Raw genomic sequence first — 22,501 nt, forward strand, 5'->3', positions numbered from 1 at the left:
ATATATATTCTTAAAAACAATTAAATTGGATTTTTAAATAAAAAATTTAATTTTTTGTGACAAAATCATCAATTTAAAATATTTAACAACAGTCTCCATTTGGCAAAATGAGATTTTGAATCAAGCACTATATTATAACCCCTCTCCGAAAATAACTCTTTGCTATTGTTATTTCAAAAGAAAACATTTCAATATAATTTATTTATTTTTTTATTTTTGTTACGTTAAATTTCCATTATTATAAAATCAACTGACAAATAAGTAATGTAAAATAGTAAAAACAATTTTTTTTTTTTTAATTATAACTATACAACTCTGTCTTATGACTAAAAGATACTAAAATAGTACCTTATCTAGTGAAACAGAATTGCTTTCTCATTACAATATTTCTTATTACTTTTTACATGATGGATGAGCACTTACAGCAGTCATATAATGAATCAAAACATTAAATAGTAATGGGCATTAAAAAAAAATAATGACTGATAATATAGATGTTCAGGTGGTGGTTCAGGATATATATACTAACAAAAAATGCAGCATAAAGAAATATAAGAGCAATTCATCATTATCAAACATAGACTACCTAATCCTGATTTATCCAATTATAATTCTTAACAATGCCATTTTTAAAATCCCTAAAATTTAACACTAATATATTTTTTGGTAATGCATTTTATTTCAGAACTCGTAAAAATAATCAAAATATAACCATAAAACAGCAGTAATCAAAATAGTAAACATTAATAGCTAAATGGTGAAATTAAAAAAAAAAAAACTATATGAGGAGAAGATGGTTGGGCGTATAGTCAGAGAATAACACAAATAAGTTAAAAAAAACTCTTTATTAAAGCCAATGTTTCAGCAAGAATTTCAAGCCTTCATCAGACCAAAGAACAAAAAACAAGATAACAACCAATGAATAAAAGAATATATAGAATGATTTAAGTAAATAATTGTACAAAATGAAAATAGATAAAAATAAAGTAATGAGTTTATCTATTTTCATTTTCATTCTCATTCTGTACAATTATTAACTTTAGTCAATCTATATATCCTTTACTCAAAAGTTGTTAACTCTTTTTTGTTCTTGACCCTGATGAAGGCTAGAAATTCTGGCCGAAACATAGGCACTAATAAATAAGTTTTTAACTTATTTGTGTTATTCTCCGACCGCACCCCCAACTATCTTCTCATCATTAAAAAAAACAGGATAGTTACCTAATGCTGCCATGTGTTCACTGGTCCTTATCGGCTGGAATCCGACAAAAGGAATCTGCATACTGAACAATAAACCAAGTATACAGAACACTGTATAACTTGTGAACAGTCGGCTTGAATATCTTCCCATTAATAATAGAGTAAAGACGTGGAGCGGTATTAAATTGATGATAAAAACATATCCACCCCAAGCTGATACCTAAACAGAAAATATGAGAATAAATGAATCTAAAGGAGAAAGAAATTTAATGACAAAAATAATATATCCACACAGTACCATATAAAAATATGACAGAGCAGCCAGAGATGCCCAGAAGACCGAACCTGTTTTAACTGATTTAACCTAAAAAAACATATAAGACATAAATTAATAGTTAATACATAAACTTGTCATAGACAATTAATGTAGAAAATAGCATACCCATAGATAATAAGTTATTTGAAGGGCAAATATAGCAATTCCTTCATTATCGTAACTCCCAGCAACTGATCTACTGATATAACCAGGAACAATAGCTATAAAGCATGCAGCGAAAAGACCAGCTCCAACACTCCATAATTCTTTTGTTAGTAAATATGTAGATATTGCGGTTAGTCCACTAAAACAATCCAATTCACATTTAAAATTTGTTAGTTTGATTGATATCATAAAATTTCCTTAGAGGTAAATATGCAACAACCACAACAAAAATATAAACCTCCCAATATATTCCTATCAAAAATCTAAAACGGAATAATGATAAACTACAATACCAAATTTTACGACAAAACAAAGTTTAAATCATCAACTACACTGATATCAAGATAATGTCTGATAATGTTAAAACAGTAGCGTGATTACACTTACATTATATAACTACCAAATAAACTAAGTAATCTACTAAACCAAAATAAAATGTAGGTAAAACAACATTAAACCAACAAGAGTTATTCATTTAACCACTTACCTAAAAATCGGTGCAAGAAAAACACATATGTCTCGAATATGTACTGGAATGTTTAACAAATGTAGTATGTAATGTATGCTCCCAGAGGTTATCATCAATCCAGGGTAAACTGTACCACCAACAATTCTACCCAGTGGATACCAGGCTCTTTCATCAAACCAATTAAGAAAGTTGTAGAATCCATGTTCTACCATATAAGCTGTAGCTCTGTAGTTAAACCTATTTGATTTTATAATCCAATATTATTTTACTAAATTAAAATTAAAAATGTAAATTATTAAGAGCAATTCGACATTAACATACCATGGATCGAATTCGTGAATTATACTCTCGAATCTGATAACAGCAAATAATCTTGAAGCAAATCCACAAACCCAGGCTAGAAGAAGAACAGTAAATACTATTAAGCTTTTCCATCCTGAGAATGTCGATGAATTCTTCTTCATTTCAAAATTTAACTAAGGGAGGGAATGGGAAAAAATAAATAACTGGTCAAACTGGAGCCTACATTTACAAAAACATCGACGTAAGCACCGGTAAACTGACAAGTAACAGCTCTCTAGCCACGATTAAACAAATATCACTAAGATTAATGTTGTTGACATAAACGAGATTAGAAATGATACACTGATTGGAAATGTTTTATTATCCAAGAATCCGTAAAAATAAAAAGGGAAAAAACTTAAAATTAATAAAACATCATTTATATATGAAAATCTAAAACTTAGTAATATGAATCTTTTCTTTTTCTTAGGTAATGAGAAATTATAAATTATATTTTTAATGCTATAAATTGAAAAGAGTAATTTTTATAGTTTCCTAAATTAGATTTGTAGTCGTGGCTGTAATAAGAAAAACAATTTAAGTTCTATGGCGCGTGTAAAGTTTTTTTTTTTTAACATCAGATACCGTTATCAAAAACTCGTGATATATATGTGCTTTTATTTCTTCCCACAGCAACTTATCTTGTGATTAACCCCTTGTATATATTTAACTTATGTCTTTCTTTAGAAAACAAATTCTCTACTCTGGAGTCCCCCTTACCAAAAATATCCGGGGGGGCCCTTTTGGCTAAAGCTATCCCAGCTCTGCCTGAACCAACATCTCATAGTCCATTTTTTTGTGTTCATTATTAAATTTATATTACTAAACCTGTTTTAGTGTTACTTTTATAAATTAAATCGTGACAAATAATGAATTTGTTTATTTTTAAAGTAATAGTATTACTCGCTCTTCTCTTCAGAAGATCGATGTGCCGCTATTTGCATCACTATGGTACAATTGGATTATCTATCTAGGTGAATCGTTGATCAGGTTGAACTAAAACTCTTCTGTTATCAACTACCTCACAATGTAAATAACATACAAAAAAGGTCCCAAAGTTCCAGAAAATGATATATTTCACGTCAAATCTACTAGTCGGGCGTATGGCGTCCATTGGGTTCTGTTTTTTGTACGTCAATTTTCCAAATTGAGCCTGTAATGTAGTCAATGGCGCCGTGGCCGAGTTTATATCTTCCTTGCAACCTTAACGAACTATCCCATAGCTATACAGCAGGTATAAGGAATCCCTAAATGGTCCCCTGAGTGACATGACTGACTTGAACATGGACGTCTATACTATTACTCCGACTGATGATAACTCGAGATATCAAACAGTAAGGATCATCTGCTATGTCTCTTTTGATTCATAATAAACAGAAAGCTTATTTGGCCAATATTTTGGCATTTAACTTCAAGAAAAAAGTAAAACGCGGGAACAAAGCACTCAATTTTTTCTGTAGCCCTTCCACTTCAAATTTTGAATGATCTTAACTTTACACAATCAGTCTTAGCACCCATCTTTGTTTCTTCTAATCCTACAAGGTAAACATCATAAACTACCCTGTAGCGCATTACACTTGCTTTAATTTTAGTACTAATACACATCTGCAGGTCTAATAGTTCCTGATATAGAAATTTCTTTAAATAAATTCACTAACTACTAATTTTTCATGAAATATTGTTTTTTAAAAAGTATATCTCGGGAATAATAAATATCACATTTATGCCTCATATTTTAGCTAATTTATCTATCTATCCGTGGCGCTACAGCCCAGTTTGGACTTTGGTCTCCTCAGTGAGCCTTCGCCATGTAGCTCGGTCTTGTGCGCCGCTCTCCAGTTGCGGATGCTCAGAAGTTCCCTGGAATCCCTGATGAAGGCATCCTCCCATCTCAGCCTTGGCCTGCCTCTTGCTATGGTCCGATGCAGCCTACAGTCCAGCTAGTTTTACCTAATTTACTCTACTTTAAATGATGTCCTATTAGGTTTTCTTGTGTTGTAGGTAGTTTCAAAGAAATGAAACTCCAAATGAAAAGTAATTTTGTAAACATTTTTAAACAGTCACCACTATTTATTCCCCCTATGCTTGGCAGACTCTTCACTTTTGACTAGTAATTATACATAATTTTCACTAAAGTGATAAAAAATTGGTGTGAAATAACTGACTTTCTTCTTTCTTTGGGGTCTTGGACTAACAACAAGTGAAATTGTTGATATTATCAAATTGTTAGGGGAATGTTGTAGTATTACTCAGGTGGTCTAAAGATGTCCTCTCATAACATAGTACATTTTATTTTATTACTACTATTGTCCAAAACAATTTGGAGTCTATACAATTCATTTCTCTTTCATATTACAGAAAAAAGCATTTCAGACTTTTTTTGGCAATTATAAGAAAAATTCTATATTTATAGGCTTGCCAATAATTTTAATAGAAGCGTAATGAAAAAATACATAAAAATGATGTATCATGTCTTCATGATTCCATGGTAAGCAGTGTATGAAAATTAATAACTAGTGCATAAAAACTTCAATCTTGGAGTTCTCGAAATATATTTTTCAAGGTATTAACTATTTAAGGACTACAAATGAAAGTATTAAAAGCAGATGTTTTCTACAACACCAAGTTTTAGCTGCGTATCAGTCGAATGTAATCGAATTAAAGTTGAAAAGCTATTACTGCAAGTAAAGCTATAGAGGTAGACCTACTACTTTTTTATAAGAGTATATCACTGCTTCTTATGAGTAGTGGCGCATATGACAAACAAAAGTTTTTTGTTTGAGGATTCGATAGATTTTACAGTATACTGGAGTTTATTTGTAACACCTCAAATAGCTTTAGGAAAATCTGTATGGCGACCTTATTAAGGAAAATAACCACAGCCTACAGTATTATTTTTTGAATACGTCCAATTATGAATAAAATTTAAAAAAATATTTTTTAGTTGTGCTATTATTCAGGAAAAGCAGCGATGTTTGGTCATGATAAGCATTTGAGCAGAATTTTATTGGACACTTTTAATATACATATACCATAGTATATATATATATATTTTTTTAAATTTAATAATTTTATTTTAAAAAAGGAATATGTATAAAAAATCAAGACTAAAAAAAATCTTTATTGATCAAACTACGTATAACAAAGTTAGTAATTTAATCATAAAATTAACTTAAAGCTACTAGTAAAATTTTTAAAATAAGATTTTTTTTTTAATCTAATAAATAAAAGGAAAGTAGTAACTTCATTATTTGAAAAATAAAAATCTCAGCCAGTAAAATAATCAATATACAACTTAAAAATAGATACCTGTTAAAGAATTTGTTTAAGATAAACTAGTAAACAAATATAATCTTTAAAAAAATATTTTCAATTAAATTTTTTTTTTCATTATAACAAATTGACCACATGAGATAGGCTCATAACTTTTTCATGAAATTCAATTAATATTTTATTTAAATCATTCATTTCTTCGCTCAGTTTTGTAATATTGTCCTGAAATGAGAAGAAAAGAAAATGTATGAGCATAAGAGTGAAAAAGCTGTTCAATTAAAATTAAATTTTAGAATTCATAATTTACAATTTTATAAACTTAATAATTTTTTATTATCAAATCAATTTTTACATAAATCTGGCTATAGAACTTTTACCAAATGTAGCATTATAGATTTGGACATAATAATTTTCCAACTGTAATAATTGCGAAATCTGCCTAGCTTGTCAAATACTTTATATTAATGTTCCATTTATCAAAAATCTCTAAATATAATAATTTTTTTTTTACATTCCAAAACTTCAAAATCTAATTTTCAATTTCATATCTAACAGTTAGACATTATGCCCTCATTTTTCCTATAGGGGTATTCATGATGTTGAGTTAAATGTAAAAATTTTCCTCCACCTCACTTGTTCCTTGTTTACTCTCTTAGTATTCTTCCATTACTTTATTATTATTTTTATCCATTACTTTATTAGAGTTTAAAAATGTCAAAAACAACATGAACTAAGATTAATTAGCCTATCAAAACAATTACAGACAAAATTCTACATTGTTTTGTATCACGCAGCTGGTCTATTGGCTGACATTCTCCATTTTGCAGAACTATTTGTTGTAGAAAATAGGTTTTATTATTTGATTTGTAAATAAAACAGTAGATAGCGACACTATGACACTGCTGATGTCAGTAGGGCATGGTGTCTATTAACGGAAACATAAACTCTTTGTCATTGTTTACAAAACCCTCCCTAAATTCCTCAACACTATTGACATACTCTAAACTATGTTAAATGTTATATTGTTTTAATATATATCCATGAAATATTTCTCTATTTAACACAACTTTTTTCATTTAACATGTCAAACTAAAGATCATGAATACCTTATTAAGGGGTATTAGTCATAATAATTAATGCAATATTGGTAAAATAATTATCATCAACAAATACTTCCTAACTTTAGAAATATTTAATATTATTTAAATAATATTCCAAGAATTAGAACTTCAATTATAAATATCTATCTAATACCTTGCATAAGATGACAATCTTTATGATTGTTAAATGTTTATGCAAGATACTACATTCATTAATTTATAAAAAAAAAGAACTATATTGTTATTCTTAATTATAATCGATAATTTTTTTATTCATGTATTCATAAACTGATTAATTTTGTTAATTTTTATATCTATGTTTAAGGAGGTCTGCATTTCTTTCATAATTAATTGCTTACAAATTTAGCTTACTAATTTTTTCTTTGTAGGAAGATAGTCTGGTCGATAAAGGTACCAAAATAGTAGAAAAAACTACTTATTGTCATCCAACATTTCATCCCACTTTTAGGGCTGCCTTGATTGAAACAAGGATGACGACATTAGTTCAACGAAGTACTGCAAAGTAGGGTGAAATGTTGGTGAACAATAAATATTTTTGAATGGAATATCGTCCGGGTGCGGTAAAAAAAAATTCAAATAGTAGATAATTATACTATTTTATTGAGCCAACGTTTTAAATATTTTTTTCTACTATTTTGGTACCTTCATTGACCGCCACTCAGACTATCTTCATACAATCTACTTCATGGTCAACTGTCTTCTTCCAATAAAATTATTTACCTCTTTATCGAGTAGTAGCTATTTGTATGAGAGCTATTCTCAAAGACAAATAAATAAAAATACCTAATAGTTTAACATATGATGTGTACATTCTAAACCAAAATGAAAAAAAAATACAAATGACTTTACAACAAAATTGAAAATTTAACTTACACTATCGTCAGTCAAATATGAACATGAAGGAGAATATTTTATTTTTTTTGAGGGTCGTTCATAATGTCTTTTTTTCCCTTTTGGATGGTCCTTTTCTAATCTTTCCATATCACGTTTGGGACAGCTGCATATCCTCACCCCCAAAACTCTTCTTCCAAGTACATCACCACTTAAAATATAAATTTCACTAAACTACTGATGAACTGTTAAAAGTGATAGTAATATTAATCCTAAATGCTCTTAAAATAATCTGTAAGGAATTATATAGTTCCAGGTATTCAAATTATTGATTATTTAAAATATGTTGTAGTTAAAACGTATGTATCAAATATATAAAAAATAAATAAACAAATATGTTACAAAAATAATGTATAAAATATTATTTTTCATAATAAATTGGACAAAAAAAAATAGTAGAAAAAAATATTTCTTAGAATATACATATGAATAAAGGGGAACATTTATATATTTATTGGAACATTGTTGATTAACCGTGTGTAAGAGAGAAATGCTTTATTTAGCCATATTGCCCAATTATATTAGGTTGCTACAGTACATTCCATGATTGAGCATCAGCCGCTGGATTCAGCAGCAGTCGCGGCAATGATGCAGGGCTCAGGATCCGCTCAGCTACTACAGACAAGCACATTAAAACAAGTAAGACATTTTCTGTTGTAATTTGAATGGCAATGATAGTATTAATAACTTAGGGTCAGTCTAAATATTAAAGATCCCAACTGGTACTTCTCAATTCATAAGATAATAATTAATGTATAAGGAAATAGATCTACTATGCTTTCTCATAATATTATTCTTGGTAATGTAAATATAAACTATGTAACAAAGACTTTACTTTATAATTAAGAATCCCTACATGCCACCTCATATATAATACCATAGTAAATTGGTGAACACGATACCGTTGGAAAGGAACTCTAATGATTAATTATAGATATTCATACCTAGCATACCATTAGTAGTCTTTAGTATTTGAATTAAATATAGCGCATACTTTTTTAGACGGTTCCCATCAGGAACCGATAGAAATACATAATATAAATACAAATAAATATAAATACATTAATATATGAATATATTTCAATGTAATATGTGTACGGGGAACCCCTTAGTTAGATTTAGAACCCCCGAAGCCCCGTACACGGCAACATGTTATAACAATAAATTTTTTTTATTTTTACCCCCTTTTTCTTTTTCATCTACAAATCTAAATACTACAAATACTAAATACAAATATTTATTTCTTTTCTTCTTTTTTTTATCAATTTAACAATTTCATTAACTTGACAATTTTATTCTCCCTATCTCACTCTCTCAGACCTCCCTTTTCCAGTGATCTGCTATCCACGCTCGATCGGTTAAACAAATTTATCATCAGACAGCAATATGGAGTCAAACCAAAAACATAATAGTCATCACAGTAGATCAGTTTAAACAAAGAAACACATAAATTAAAAAACATAAATAAATAAATTTAGGAAAAAAAAAACAGTCAGTCAAAAGAAATACTTCAATGAATAGATAAGTTAAAAGATGTGAGAAAGTTTAGATAAAATTGAACAAAGTAAATTAAAGGGAATAAAAATAAGATGTAGAGTGAAAAGTGTAATTAAACAATAATTTCCGTGCAATTCCCCCACTCTCCTACCTTGCATCCATATCAAGCTAATTCATTAGCTTTCTGTCATTTAGAAAGATGAGTGTCCTGTTTTGTTCATTTTTTTATTTTCCTTTATTTTATTCTTATTTCCTTAATTTTTAAATTTATCTTTCATCTACTTTTTAGTTTTTATTATTTCCGTTCTCATTATTGACTAATAATTTTTTGTAATTGTTGTTTATTTATACTTTTCACTGTAAATCTTATTATTATTTTCTCTAATTTACTTTGTTAATTTAATTCTCTTACTTTGTTACATTATTTTAGGTATTTGTGTCTCTTTTAGGCCAGCTAGGTGGGGTGAAACGTTGGCTCACTATAGTCTTATTACTATTTTAGTTTTTTTGATCACACCCATACTATCTTCCTTTTATGTATATATTTATAAATTTTATTTTGGTTTACTAAGTTCTCCTTTTTTATATCAATATTTTATATAAAATCTTTTTTTACAGTTTCCTATATATATTTTTATCATATCTTACAATGTTATCTTGTTCTCATTTAGACTTGATGAAGCCCTGCAAAGTGGTGTGAAACATTTTTTACAAATAAATAGTTTTTTCTACTATTTTTTTAAATTTCCTTGACCGCTCCTGAACCATCTTCCTATAATCATCCAATACAGTCAACTAATAATATTGGGAAGCTTAGCAGTTTATCAATCATAAAAAAAGGTCTTCAAAAAACTCTTTATACCAACTTCAATTTTCACTAATTTTATTAAAATAAAATAAACTATTAAACTTACCAAGCTGTTTCTAAAGTAAATATGATATTTATTGGCCTTCTTTGCATTCCACCTGGACATGATGTTTTACAAGAAAAAAAATATCCAATAGGGAAAGACTGACTTCCGACTTGTAACTTCCTTATCGGGACTAATACACTATGTCTTCTACTCAGGTCGTCATAATAATACTGTGCATCACTTGACTGGGACCGAATGACGTGACCGACATTTTCATACTTTGAACAATTACAAAATCCACTTGAATGAGCTAAAAACATATATTACACACTTTTCAAAATTAAGAAGTACAGTTTATTTTATTTTAATTTTTTTTATACTGACCTTTTCCTTTAGGATCACTCTCGACTGAATGCACCGTACATCTAGTAACTGGAATTCCAGAAAAATCAGGGGAAGCATAAACAGGAAGTGCTCTGATAAACAAACCTGTTACATCCCCACTTAATTGGAAGTGTATCAGTAACATTTTGTTCATATCAATAAAAACTTGTTTAAGAATTTTAGAATACTGAAAAATAAAATATTTATTCGTGATTTGTCTTTCTAATTTCTATATTTAATTGAATCGGATTTGAAAAATCTCACAAAACATGATGATTTTCCCTGCTGAGATTGGTTAATATCAATACTGAAATCATAATATCCAGGATAGTCTTCAAGAGAAGGTAAGAAATCCAATGGGTATATTTTTCTTTCTGTAGAATCACATTCATACTTCTATGGAAATATATATATTGAGATACATTATAATTAAGAAGTCATGGAGAGTAATGCATTTAATTATTGCAAAGCAATACCATTTTAATTGAATCCATCATGAAATATAAAAATTAAATTGAAACTAAAGGAACTAACTGATTAAACATGTATCAACATAACAATGAACTAATACTGTTGCTTCTGATGTTTACCCTGTAAACAAATAATTTTGTTTTCTTTGAAAACAAATAAACATAACATTACTTAGTTTTGGTAATTTAATATGTTTTATATTTAAAATAATTATCTACTCTACAGTTATTTTATTAACGAGTTATGATAAGCATCCAAAATAGAACATACTTTAATATTGTACTTCAATATTTGATTAACTTAAATAAAAAAAATATAAGTAGGATTCTAATGGTAAAACATCATATAATATATGTGAAATTTTAAAAACTTTTTAAATAGAGGAAATAATTTGATTGGCCAACCAAATGATTAGTTAGTGTTTTAAAGAGTTTCATAATTTATGCATGATAAAATCTGATACTGTATTTTGATAAGGTTTTACAATCTCCATCATATTTAAGCCTGTTTAATTACGATACAGATTATATATTCAAATACTCTGTTGTAATCTAACTAGATCTTTTACCTAAATTTTAACTTATATCTACATTTTCCAACAAATCCAAGCCATTAAATTTTAATATACTATGTAAAATAAATATAGAATAAAACATTGGAAAATTGTTGATTGATCGTAAATGATAGATAAAAGGAAGCTGGGTGTAGTCAGAATCACTCAAATAGTAGGAAAACAAAATTTAAATGGCTCAAAATATTTCTTTTTTTTACTATTTGAGTTATTCTGACCACACCTAGACCCTCTTCCTTTTATACATAATAAAATAATTAAGAACTTTTTTTTTGTAATAACAATGTGTATATAAAATACTTGTATGAAAGTCTAAATATTACAATGATACCTTTCTTGTAATTATTAATTTAATGATATTTGACATTGCTCAACTGTAATGAACATAATAACTTTTAATAAAGTAACATGTTTTTAATTCATAAATTTATAAAGACTTATTAACAAAAACAGTAACTTCAAAAATAGGAAATATTGAGCCAGATATAAAAAAAAATAGATTTTTTTTTTTTATAAATAACAACTTCACAGGTGAATCAATCTTAAAATTTATTATAACGATTAAGACATTCTGAACAGAGGGAAGAAATTTTCTGAAATGGAAGGGAACTTCCTTCAATAGAGTCGAGATCAGAAGAATAGATAGTATCATCAAGATTTTAGAACTGCCATTTGTAATGGGACATTATATATTAGAACCCACCCTATAAATCTAATTACTGAAGACACAAGAATACCTCCAAGTAAGGTGGTCACATATCTAGGGGTAACATTTGGTAAAGGATTTAATGTAACTCCTCATTTGGATTACCTAGAAAATAGGGTGGCACTAGCCTTGAACGGCCTTAGTCTTGTGGGGACGCATTCTGGGACCTCAGATACCCTGCTACAATGACCATTTATAAGAGGGTTGTTATGGGTATTCTGAGGTATGTGTCCCCAGCCCGGAAACAGAACCTTACATACCGACATAAAAGCAGGTTGATGACTGTTGTGAGTCACTAGAGCTTACCAGAGTATGTCACATGAGGCAGTGGAGGTCTTAGCAGGAGGAGTTCCTCTCAACCTCCTCCTGTGAGAAGACATGTTGAAATATTGGTACAAGCAAGAAGGCTCAGCAGGTTTGCCAGAAAAGATCTGGATGAGAATTGAGGACCCCAGGTAATGGAAAACCATTGTCCAGGTGGACACAATGGAAGAGTGGAACCGGAAATGGGTGATGACCCCGAACTGATCACCCTTGAGAAAGTACTTTCTCACCTTTCAGTCACGGTTAGAAGCAAAGTGGGTCCTCCCAGATTATAGGATCTCCCTATTCCTGATGGGACATAAGGGCTTTTGAACAAAGCTTCATCGCCATGGAATGTATGTTGACCCCCTACACCCTCATTGTGGCATGTTGGAAACTGCTGAGCACATAATTTTTGTTTGCACCGCCTTTGAGGCACAAAGGGCTAAAATTCCAAGGGAAACTTAACTCTATGTTCACATGGAATGAAAGATTTCTTTCAACTGGTTACTGAACATAAATAACTATACTAAAAACATGTACATGGGTAGAAAAGTTCAGAGGGCCCTGACTAAAGCGAAGAGAACTAGTTCCTGGAAGGCCATAAGGCAGAGAGAGAAGCAGAATAGGACAACAAACAATGCGAAAAAACAAATTTTTAAATTTACAGCCTTTGTGAATCAAACTGCAGGCTGAATAAATAAATAAAATAAAGCATAATGCAACATGCTTGTACCACAAATAATTTAGATAGCAGAAATAATTAGTAGCGTATAGGAATCCTGAGCTCATTTCCATTACTATGGTGTCTGGTAGTCTACTGAAGACTGGAAGCAGAGGCGAGAACCCACATGAGTTGTGCTACTGTCAAACTGCTAATCTCAAGTGTATTCAGGGCAAGATATTTTCTTGTCCCTAAACCTTCAATAGAGATCGCGGTAACCAGGGAATAAAGCGCGGGCGTAGCTTCTAACTTTAAGGACCCGAATTCGAATCAGGCTGGGCAGAAACTTTTTTTTCTGTTATACTGTAGCCGTGAGTCTGGAGCCCTCATGGGATCCACGCAGCCTCTTAAATTAGGTAAAAATCTGGCGGTCGAGCGTGATTCTGACCAAATCACCCTCTTGGACAACCGTTGGTCTAGTAACAGTACTTATTTACAAAGTACTGAACCCCTGATCCTTCATGGGTTATAGCCGTACAGATTTAAATTTAACCCCTAAATATTTTATGATGGGGATCTAATTGTCTCCCTGTTCCAACCAATATTTGCTGAGTATAGGCGTCTTTTGTACATAAGATGCAGGAAAACTCTTAAAAAGTACTCACAAAAAAAACAAAATTGAACACTGAGGCTTTTAGGAATTCCGAAAAATTCTCTCAGGACACTGGGGTATGAGGCTTAAAACAGGTGCTAATCCCAATTAATCGGGACACATGGTAATCCTGTCCATAAAGTCTTTCTCTGAATTTACCAAACTTATGTTTTAAGTAGGTTGTTTATATGATGCACAATCTGCTTAAAAGACTACAATGCACTAAATTAAGGGGGAAACGTGAGTTAACGACCTTCGTATAAGAGTGAAAACGTCAAAGTGAATTTCAGAAGAAACATTAGTACAATAATTTTTTGTTATTTAAAGAAAAAATTAATTAATGAAAATTAGTAAAAAAACTATTATGACTCATAAAGGGTTAAATAGAACAATTATTTCTTCAAAACTTTTAAAAAGTTATTTGGAGTTATATCATTTAAAATAGAATAACAACACTGTTTAAGCGTTAACCTAATAGTAACCTTCCCTGTGTCAACTGTCAAAAATGTTTTTATTAGATAATACTGTTTGATTCCTGATTAGGCTGTAGAGAATATATTTTATCGTTAATATCTGTCGTATTACTCATAGGAAAATACTACCTCCTTTTAATACCAATCAATGTTTCAATAACTTTGTCAGATGGCTTCCTCAGACTTCTTCAATTCCCCAAATTTCCAAAATAAATTTGATCAAAACATAGCAGGGGATAGCAAACTGAGTGATAGTTATATTCTTGAAGATGACAATGACCGAAAACCCGGGTCTGTGCATCAATTCCAACTTGTTTCCCCCAGAACGATTACTGGTCCAGCCAATATGTCTAATAAGGGAGCAATAGATTGGTTTGTTATTGTATATTTGTTTAAGAAAGATTCATAAATTCACTTTAGTTTCACTCTCAAATTTACATATTCTGCCTTAAGTTAATTATAAACTATAATTGTTGATATTAGGGGCTACCATGGTTTGATGGCATATGGTTCCAACTCTACAGTGTTCGTTATCGACACCAGAAATGTTCAAGTTGTACAGACATTAGATAAACATAAATCAACTGTTAAAAAGGTGTTTATTTTATCAAAAACTCATTCTTAGTTTTAAAATCCAGACCATACTCATATCAACTTCAATAAAAACACTTATTTTATTAATTTTATTTTAGATTTTATGGGTATCAGGTGTTGAAACTAAGCGGGATGGAAATCCTGGTATACAGCTTGTGTCAGGGGACGTGTCTGGCCAAATAATACATTGGGACGTAACTACTTCTACAGCACTAGCACTTCTACAAGACGGGAACAAAGCTGTCTTGGGTAATATTTACTGTTTTGTCTATTTTTCCATCTTATGTTTTTATATAGTATTTAAGGGGTGTAAGCAGAAGTTTATTACCATCCTTAATGGCTTCAGTTACATTTTAAATCAACTTAATGCTAACAATATTCAGACTAATTCATTCAACATTATCAAAATGTTGAAACCAACCTACTTATCCTAATTAAATGAAATATTGCCTTCTTTCAACTATAAATTTCAAATGTTTCCAAATAAATCAAATTTGTAAACAATATGTGAAATAAAACATATTTGTTATAATTGTTGGTTTGATGTCGATTAATCTTACCATTTTTAAAATGAGCTAAATACAGTAGAACTCCTGTTAAATAATCACATAAGAACTGTTCCCCTGTTCACCGGTTTATACAAGGTTTAGGCATTTCCAAAAGAAATATAGAATAACACTATTTTATGGTGTTTGTATAGATTTTATCATGCATTTGAAAACATATCAAAAACTGAAGTAGATATATGAGTATTATATATATTAACAACTACAGCAAAGTTGTATTTCAAAAACATCTTTTATTTTATTTTTTTTACTACATAAATTTTTAAATGCAATTCAATTCAAGTTTAATGTTTGTAATTTGTTCTTTTTTAGGTATGGAATGGGTTCCTGGCTTGGAAAATGAATTAATGTTGGCCGCCCTTCATTCACCTTACTTTCTCATAATTTGGGATATAAAAAAACAAGCGAAGCTCTGGAAAAAAAGTTTTACTGATGCTTTGCTTAGTTTTAATTTTGATCCTTTTGACGGATCAAAGATAGCATGTAATATTTTAATTTATATGTTTTAATTAATCACTGGATTTTGTTAATTTGTGAATCATTGACTGATTTTTTTTTTTTTTAGTTTTGTGTCATGATTGTATATTATTTGTGGATGATTTTAAAATTGGAAAAATACCATCCACCAATGGTAGGAAATATTACATATCGACTCCTAGACTCGATTCCAGTTTTGAAGAGAATATCAGAGGTCGTGATCGTTTGAAGAAATTAATGAAAGGGCTGGTGGTCGCTGAAACAAAGCCCAAGTTTGTATTTTGCAGTATCCGTATTTTGTATTATTCTTCAAAAGCTTGTTGATATATATTACACATTCTTTGATAATTTGATTTTTCAGACCAGATGAAGTTATGACCATTAGTGAATGTGTTCAACTGATGTACCATAAATCGTTACGCCATCATTTAATTTTATTATATCCACGTGATATCATTTTGATTGATTTACATATTCATCAAACTATCGGCATTGTTCCCATTGAGAGAACCATGTCGCCTCTTTTGCAGGTAATAAAAAAAAAAAAAAATTATTAATTGTAAAATATTTTGTAGGAAGATAGTCTGGGTAGTGGTCAATAATTATATAGTAAAAAAAAAATTATTGTTAACCAACATTTGCAGGGCTTCGTCAGGGCTAATTCTGATGCAAAAAAGGTTCATTGACCGCACCCCCAACCATCTTCTACTCATTTATCATCCACGGTCAACTATCTCTCATAATTAATATTAAATAGTTTTTCTACTATTTTGTACCTATATTGACCGCCACCCGGAATATCTTACTACAATCTACTTCATATGGACTACTATCTTCTTCCATTGTAAAATATTTTACTAATATATATTCTAAACATTGCTTATAAATGTGATCTTGTAGAAGATACAATTTAAGACAACAATGAATCTTGGTTTCTTACAAATTTGTGTGAAAACTGTGCAGAAAATAGGAAAAACAACTAAAGAATTGTTTTATAATTCAGTTTCCTATAAGAATTTATCTTAATTTGAGTTTACTCACGAGTCAAGATGATGATGTACCTCATTAAAAAAATGCTTTGATTATAATAATGAATATTTATGGGGAATAGAATTTTTTACTTTGAATTTGTTTGTTTACTACATTTACATAAATCACTAATAACTGTTAAAAATACATGATCATGAGAGATAGTTGACCGTGGATGACTTATATGAGGAGGAGATGTTTGAGGGGTGCAGTCAAATTAAAACACAAATAAGTTGAAGTAACTTATTTAATCGTGCCAACGTTTTGGGCAGAATCTCTAGCCTTCATCAGGGATAAGAACAGAACAAGATAACAATCAATGAATACAGAAAATAAAAAATAAAATATAAGTAGAATGACATAAAGTAAATAATTGTACAGAATAAAATAAAGTGATGAGAGAAGTGGAATATAAAATGTTTACATAGGTAATTGAATAAGTAGGTAAAATAACATAATTAAGGAAATAAAATAAAAATGAAGTTATATAATACAAAGAAATAAGAATATATTAGTTTATTAATAATTTAAAAATTAAAATTATGGAAAGAAAGTATATTTAACAATAAAATATGTAACCATAATAATATGACGAAGGCTAGACATTTTGGCCGAAATGTTGGCACGATTAAATAAGTTACTTCAACTTATTTGTGTTAAAAATACAGTTTTCAGTGATTTATGCCTTCTGAAGATTTTGTATTAAAAAAAATATCCTACATGAATTTGTATTAAAATCTGGTTTTATACTAGAATCCAAAGAAAAAAAATCCAAGCATTTAAACTTTATTTGTGCTGTAAGGTGATTACTACGAGACATCGTGACTTATTATACTGCCTTCATGAATCTGGAAGTGTTAGTGTTAAAGTAAGGAAAAAAGTTTATCAAACAATCACACCATCGCCCCTCGATGGAAATGATAATTCTAGTGCAGGTTTGGAATTAACTCTTATAATAGATGCATTCATTAATATATTTTAAGTATTTACTTGTTTATAAATTATATTAAAATTGTTGAAAAATATTTTAGATTTTGGATCTTACTCTTCAGATATGTTCATGTATTATGAACATAAGTGTCAGAGTGAAATCATTCGTCAAATTAAAAGTTCAAGAGTCCTCGGTATATCACTGGATCCCATTTCAGAAAAAAATATTGGTACGGTGATTTTATTTATTTTGAATGTTTTTAAACTATCGTATATTTTGTGTGTAATTTTTAAAACATGTTTTTTCAGGGTTGTTTTTAAGTTCTGGAAAAGTGATATTTTTGGAATTAGAGCTCAACAGCGGCATCGACAATTCAGAACTGCGGACAATCTCTGATTTATTTTCGCCTCTTTCGGTTGTATGTTTTCTCTCGTAGTTAGCATGTCTTGATTAATATTTCTTTGTTACTTAATAATGTCTTCACGAATTTTATAGGAAAAGGCACCTCTGAGACTCTTGCCTACATCTGTTCTCTCGGGTATCAATGGTAACATAACAGTTATGAGAATGTGTCCGCCGATGACAAAAAGAAATAAAGATTTTTATTTGCCTCTTCTTGCCGTCGGTACTAGTACAGGCTACCTTTATCTCTACCATTTGTCATATGGTACTATATTCAAAGAACTAGTAATACATAGCAATCCGATCAGGTAAGCTAATTTATTGTTATAAATCATTATTTATTTATTAATATACTTGGAAGGTACCCCTCCCCCCTTTGTCTGGCCAATGGCGGACCAACCTCCATATTACAAATTATGCAACTGTTCATTTAATCATACTACTCCTTGCTCAAATTGTATAACTGTAATTTATTTGTATTCATTACAATTTACATTACATTAAAATTTTATTATACATATTCGTAAAATACTTTCTTCGTCTGTTAAATACAATTTTTTTCCACCTTATATGTAAAATAAAATATTATACGGTGATCACTAAAAATTATTTTATATAATAGAGGAAAATACATAATGATTTTTATTTTTTTATAAATACATAGTTTCAATAATGTATATGAAATTTATTTAAGGTGAAAGTTAATTTTTTAATTTTAAAGGCCAAATTATTTTAACAATTTTAATTATTAAAACTTTAAAAGTTACTAAGTAATCAATGAAAATTTACCTTTAAAAGTATTAATATTAATTACAAATTTACAGTCAACATCGTTATAGTTTTCACAATCTTAGTACTACTAAGGCTGTAACTGTTATCATGGAAATAGGCCTTAATAGTATAATTTACTGTCCTTTAAAGTTTTCCTTTTTTCTATCAGTGTATAATCTAAAAATTTAAATCTAAAATTGTAATAAAAATCCTTCGTAAAATCCTCAATGCTCCTTACTTTGTCACAAATAAAATCATACAAAGAAGACCTTAATGTACCCTATGTAACCGATCTAGCCTGAACCTGATATCACTCTTTCCATTATAAACTCTCTCAACACTCAAACCCCCTAGTTTCTAACCTTGCATCCTCTTCCCTTTCGGACAATCCTCCGAGACGCCTGAAAAGAAGACAGCCATGAGACCTGCTAATGTAAAATATCATTAGAGTGCTATCAATGGATAGTTTCTCTATACGCCTGTAACACTCCATTTTAACTAAGATCAAATTTACTGAATTTATTATATAATATAAAGTTGTAAATTTCAATAAAGATACTAAAAAAAAATGTAATATATAAGTGTAAATCTAAAAATATCTTTCTATCAGTATATTACATCTTTAAAAATATAAGTTTTGGTTTTGTTTTTTTTCAAAGTGATTGTGTCTGTATCTTAATTTAGTATATTTTGTGATATAATTAATTAAAGTATATTATATAAAAGGGAGATGGTCCGACTGCAGTAAAAAAAAAAACTCTAATATTAATTAAACAATTTAATTTGAGCTAATATTTCACCAAACTTTGTAGTGCTTCTTTATCAGGGCTAACAAAGATACAAACAACTGAAATAATGTAACAAGGTAAGAGAATAGATAAGATGAAATAAACGTAAACTAAAGTATGGCTAAATATAATTTAAAATATGTGAAAGTTTAGATAAAAATGAACAAAGTAAATTAATGGAAATAAAAATCAGATGTACAATAAAAAGTGTAAATAAACAAGAATTACCAAATTAAAAAAAAAGGAAAAAAATGTAAAAACTCTTTTTTATTTGTTATTATTTCCCTTTTCATTATATTGTCTAATACCTTTTTGTAATTCTTGTTTATTGGTACTTTTAACTGTACATGTTATTTTTATTTTGTTCATTTTTATATAAATCTTCACTTATTTTAAATGATATTTAGTCACACATTAGTTTACTTTTATTTTATATTATCTATTCCCTTACTTTGTAACATTTAAAAAAAAATATTAAAATCTGTACCGCTACAACCGATGGAGGGTCAAGAGTGCAGTAGTTTGTAAGGGAGTGCTGTTACTAGACCAACGGTTGTGCAAGGAGGTGATTTGGTCAGAACCACGCTTGTAAGATTTTTAGCCCTGTTTAAGTCATGCAAAGTGGGGTGAAACATTGGTTCACAATAAATAGTTCAATCACTATTTGAGTTTTTTTTTTACCATCTTTCTTTTATTAATTGGAGAAGTTTGTCGGGGGTGCGGTCAGCAAAGAACAACATAAATAAACAAAACCATATTTATTTATTTTATGCCGACGTTTCGACCTGAGTCTCAGATCTTCATCAGGGGTTGTGGCGTAGAAGGTAGGCTAGCAACTGACCAGTTCTTTGCTGACCGCACCCCCGACAGACTTCTCCAATCATTAACCTACGGTCAACTATCTACACCTCATCTTTCTTTTATATATTACACAGGGTCAATGAACAATCTTCCCGAAGTATATTATGTTATTATCTTTGTTAGGGGCATAGAATGGACTGGATTAAGAAGTGTCATCACTTTCGGTTATGGTGAGGGAAGCAAAGTCAAAAATGAAGTGTTCATTACTGATATAAGAACAGGGCAGACAATGTCGATCAGGACTGACAAAAGTAATGAAAATCCAATATCCATTCTCAGAGTATCGCCTTTGAGGTAATTATTAAAAATATCTTATACTTCCATTACATATTTTATTTTTTTAAATCTTTGAATCAAAGGATCTAAATTTTGTGATTCTCTCCTTAAAAATAATTTTTTTAAGGAAACTCGGCCGTGTTGAAATCAATAGCAATAAAGTAGATGGTATAGTGATAATAGTTGATAATAGTAATAGTCAATAATACAAAGTACTTAATAGTTGGTTGTTAAAGGCTAAAATTGAAGGATGAATCATGGCTAAGTAACACAATAATTTATAATTTGTCTATTGACTTCTTTGTTTTTCAATCATTTAGGTAATATTGAGAATTTTTCACTATTAAATGGTTTTTATTTTGAAATAACATTTGAGTACAGACCTTTTTTATTATATTTAAAAATTATCTAATTATATTATTCTAACATTTTAACATCAACGAAATAAATAAAAATTCTTATTTTAGACTCTAACTAAAATAATGTAAAAAAGTATGAGAATATATAACATGAAATAAAATGTAAAATAAATAAACTAAAGTGTGGCTAAATATGATTTTCAGTCATATATCAGACAAGATATTAAATAAATCTCTCAAATTTTTTTATTTTATTTTAATAATTTAACCTTTATCTACCAATAAAAAAAAAAAAATCCCCCCCACTCCAAATTTGAGGTTTTACATTTCCAGATGTATGAAATCCAAAATTAAATTTTAAAAAAAGTCTTTTTTAAATTAAAAACCTTCTGCCATCTGTGGCTTTTTTTCCAAATTTTCTAGGCCAATATTTTAGATCCTCCCATAATGATCCTGTCTCAATATTATCATCTGCCATTTAATTCCAAAATGGTGGCTGATTATAGGTTTCATACACCAATGTTTCAGTAATTTATGAAGAAAGAGGAAAAATAATTAGTGTTTCAGAAATATAACAAAGCCTGTTATAAAATATTTTTTTAATATAAAATTAAAACTGCTTTACACCAGTAAATGTGTAATAATTTGTTTTATTTATTTTTTACATATTGTGTATTATCATTTAATAATAAATTTAACAAATAAATAATAAAATATTTTCCGTCGTTTATTGTTTACTGTATTTTTTTATATTTCTTTTTTATCTACTTTTTTATTTGTTATTATTCCGTTTCCATTAATTGCCTAATATCTTTTTGTAATTCTTGTTTATTTATAGTTTTCTCTAAACATCTTAATTTTATTATTTTTAATTTATTTTGTTAATTTTTATATAAATTATCATATTTAGCCAGACCTTAGTTTAGTTTTATTTCACTTTAGACTATGTAATGTTGTTTGTTATTATTTCAGAAAAAAGTTAAAGATATATAGGGTGTTTTTTTGAGCCCGATAGAACTTGAAATTGTAAAAAATAACACAAAAAATTAAATTGTAATCAAAATTTTTTTTTTATTCGAAAGATCAATACGTGAC

At 29.1% G+C, this 22,501-nt stretch overlaps 3 protein-coding genes across 4 annotated transcripts in view; 1 reads left to right on the forward strand and 2 right to left on the reverse strand.

Annotated features, from left to right (window-relative positions):
* Stt3B (catalytic subunit 3B of the oligosaccharyltransferase complex) overlaps window positions 1-2,735 on the reverse strand; it is a 28,635-nt gene extending 25,900 nt beyond the window's left edge. Inside the window, exons 1-5 of one of the 2 annotated variants that reach the window (XM_014429303.2) lie at window positions 2,472-2,734; window positions 2,169-2,387; window positions 1,643-1,820; window positions 1,499-1,564; window positions 1,222-1,420 (exon numbers count right to left, since the gene is read on the reverse strand). In XM_014429303.2, the coding sequence (XP_014284789.1) occupies window positions 1,222-1,420; window positions 1,499-1,564; window positions 1,643-1,820; window positions 2,169-2,387; window positions 2,472-2,614 (805 nt within the window). In that variant the 5' untranslated portion in view covers window positions 2,615-2,734. Of the gene's footprint in view, window positions 1-1,221; window positions 1,421-1,498; window positions 1,565-1,642; window positions 1,821-2,168; window positions 2,388-2,471 lie in introns of both variants that reach the window. The other variant, XM_014429304.2, reaches the window with a different exon arrangement.
* Window positions 2,736-5,740: 3,005 nt separating this feature from the next.
* Window positions 5,741-11,081, reverse strand: LOC106686138 (cellular tumor antigen p53). The gene is made up of 6 exons (XM_014429290.2): window positions 10,989-11,081; window positions 10,777-10,908; window positions 10,513-10,699; window positions 10,189-10,438; window positions 7,760-7,928; window positions 5,741-5,987 (listed from the first exon to the last, which is right to left on the reverse strand). The coding sequence occupies exons 1-6, from the start codon at window positions 11,007-11,009 to the stop codon at window positions 5,883-5,885; spliced, it is 864 nt and encodes a 287-aa protein (XP_014284776.1). The 5' UTR covers window positions 11,010-11,081; the 3' UTR covers window positions 5,741-5,882.
* A 3,271-nt stretch (window positions 11,082-14,352) lies between these two features.
* LOC106686145 (WD repeat-containing protein 11) overlaps window positions 14,353-22,501 on the forward strand; it is a 25,387-nt gene continuing 17,238 nt past the window's right edge. The window contains exons 1-11 of the mRNA XM_067048743.1: window positions 14,353-14,724; window positions 14,836-14,947; window positions 15,045-15,195; window positions 15,825-15,995; window positions 16,078-16,261; window positions 16,351-16,519; window positions 17,821-17,953; window positions 18,050-18,178; window positions 18,258-18,367; window positions 18,445-18,659; window positions 20,895-21,065. Of these exons, the coding sequence (XP_066904844.1) occupies window positions 14,522-14,724; window positions 14,836-14,947; window positions 15,045-15,195; window positions 15,825-15,995; window positions 16,078-16,261; window positions 16,351-16,519; window positions 17,821-17,953; window positions 18,050-18,178; window positions 18,258-18,367; window positions 18,445-18,659; window positions 20,895-21,065 (1,748 nt within the window). The 5' untranslated portion in view covers window positions 14,353-14,521. The remainder of the gene's footprint in view (window positions 14,725-14,835; window positions 14,948-15,044; window positions 15,196-15,824; window positions 15,996-16,077; window positions 16,262-16,350; window positions 16,520-17,820; window positions 17,954-18,049; window positions 18,179-18,257; window positions 18,368-18,444; window positions 18,660-20,894; window positions 21,066-22,501) is intronic.

This window comes from Halyomorpha halys, unplaced genomic scaffold (genome assembly GCF_000696795.3).
Source record: "Halyomorpha halys isolate HHAL.00 unplaced genomic scaffold, Hhal_1.1 Scaffold783.1, whole genome shotgun sequence".
NCBI lineage: Eukaryota > Metazoa > Arthropoda > Insecta > Hemiptera > Pentatomidae > Halyomorpha > Halyomorpha halys.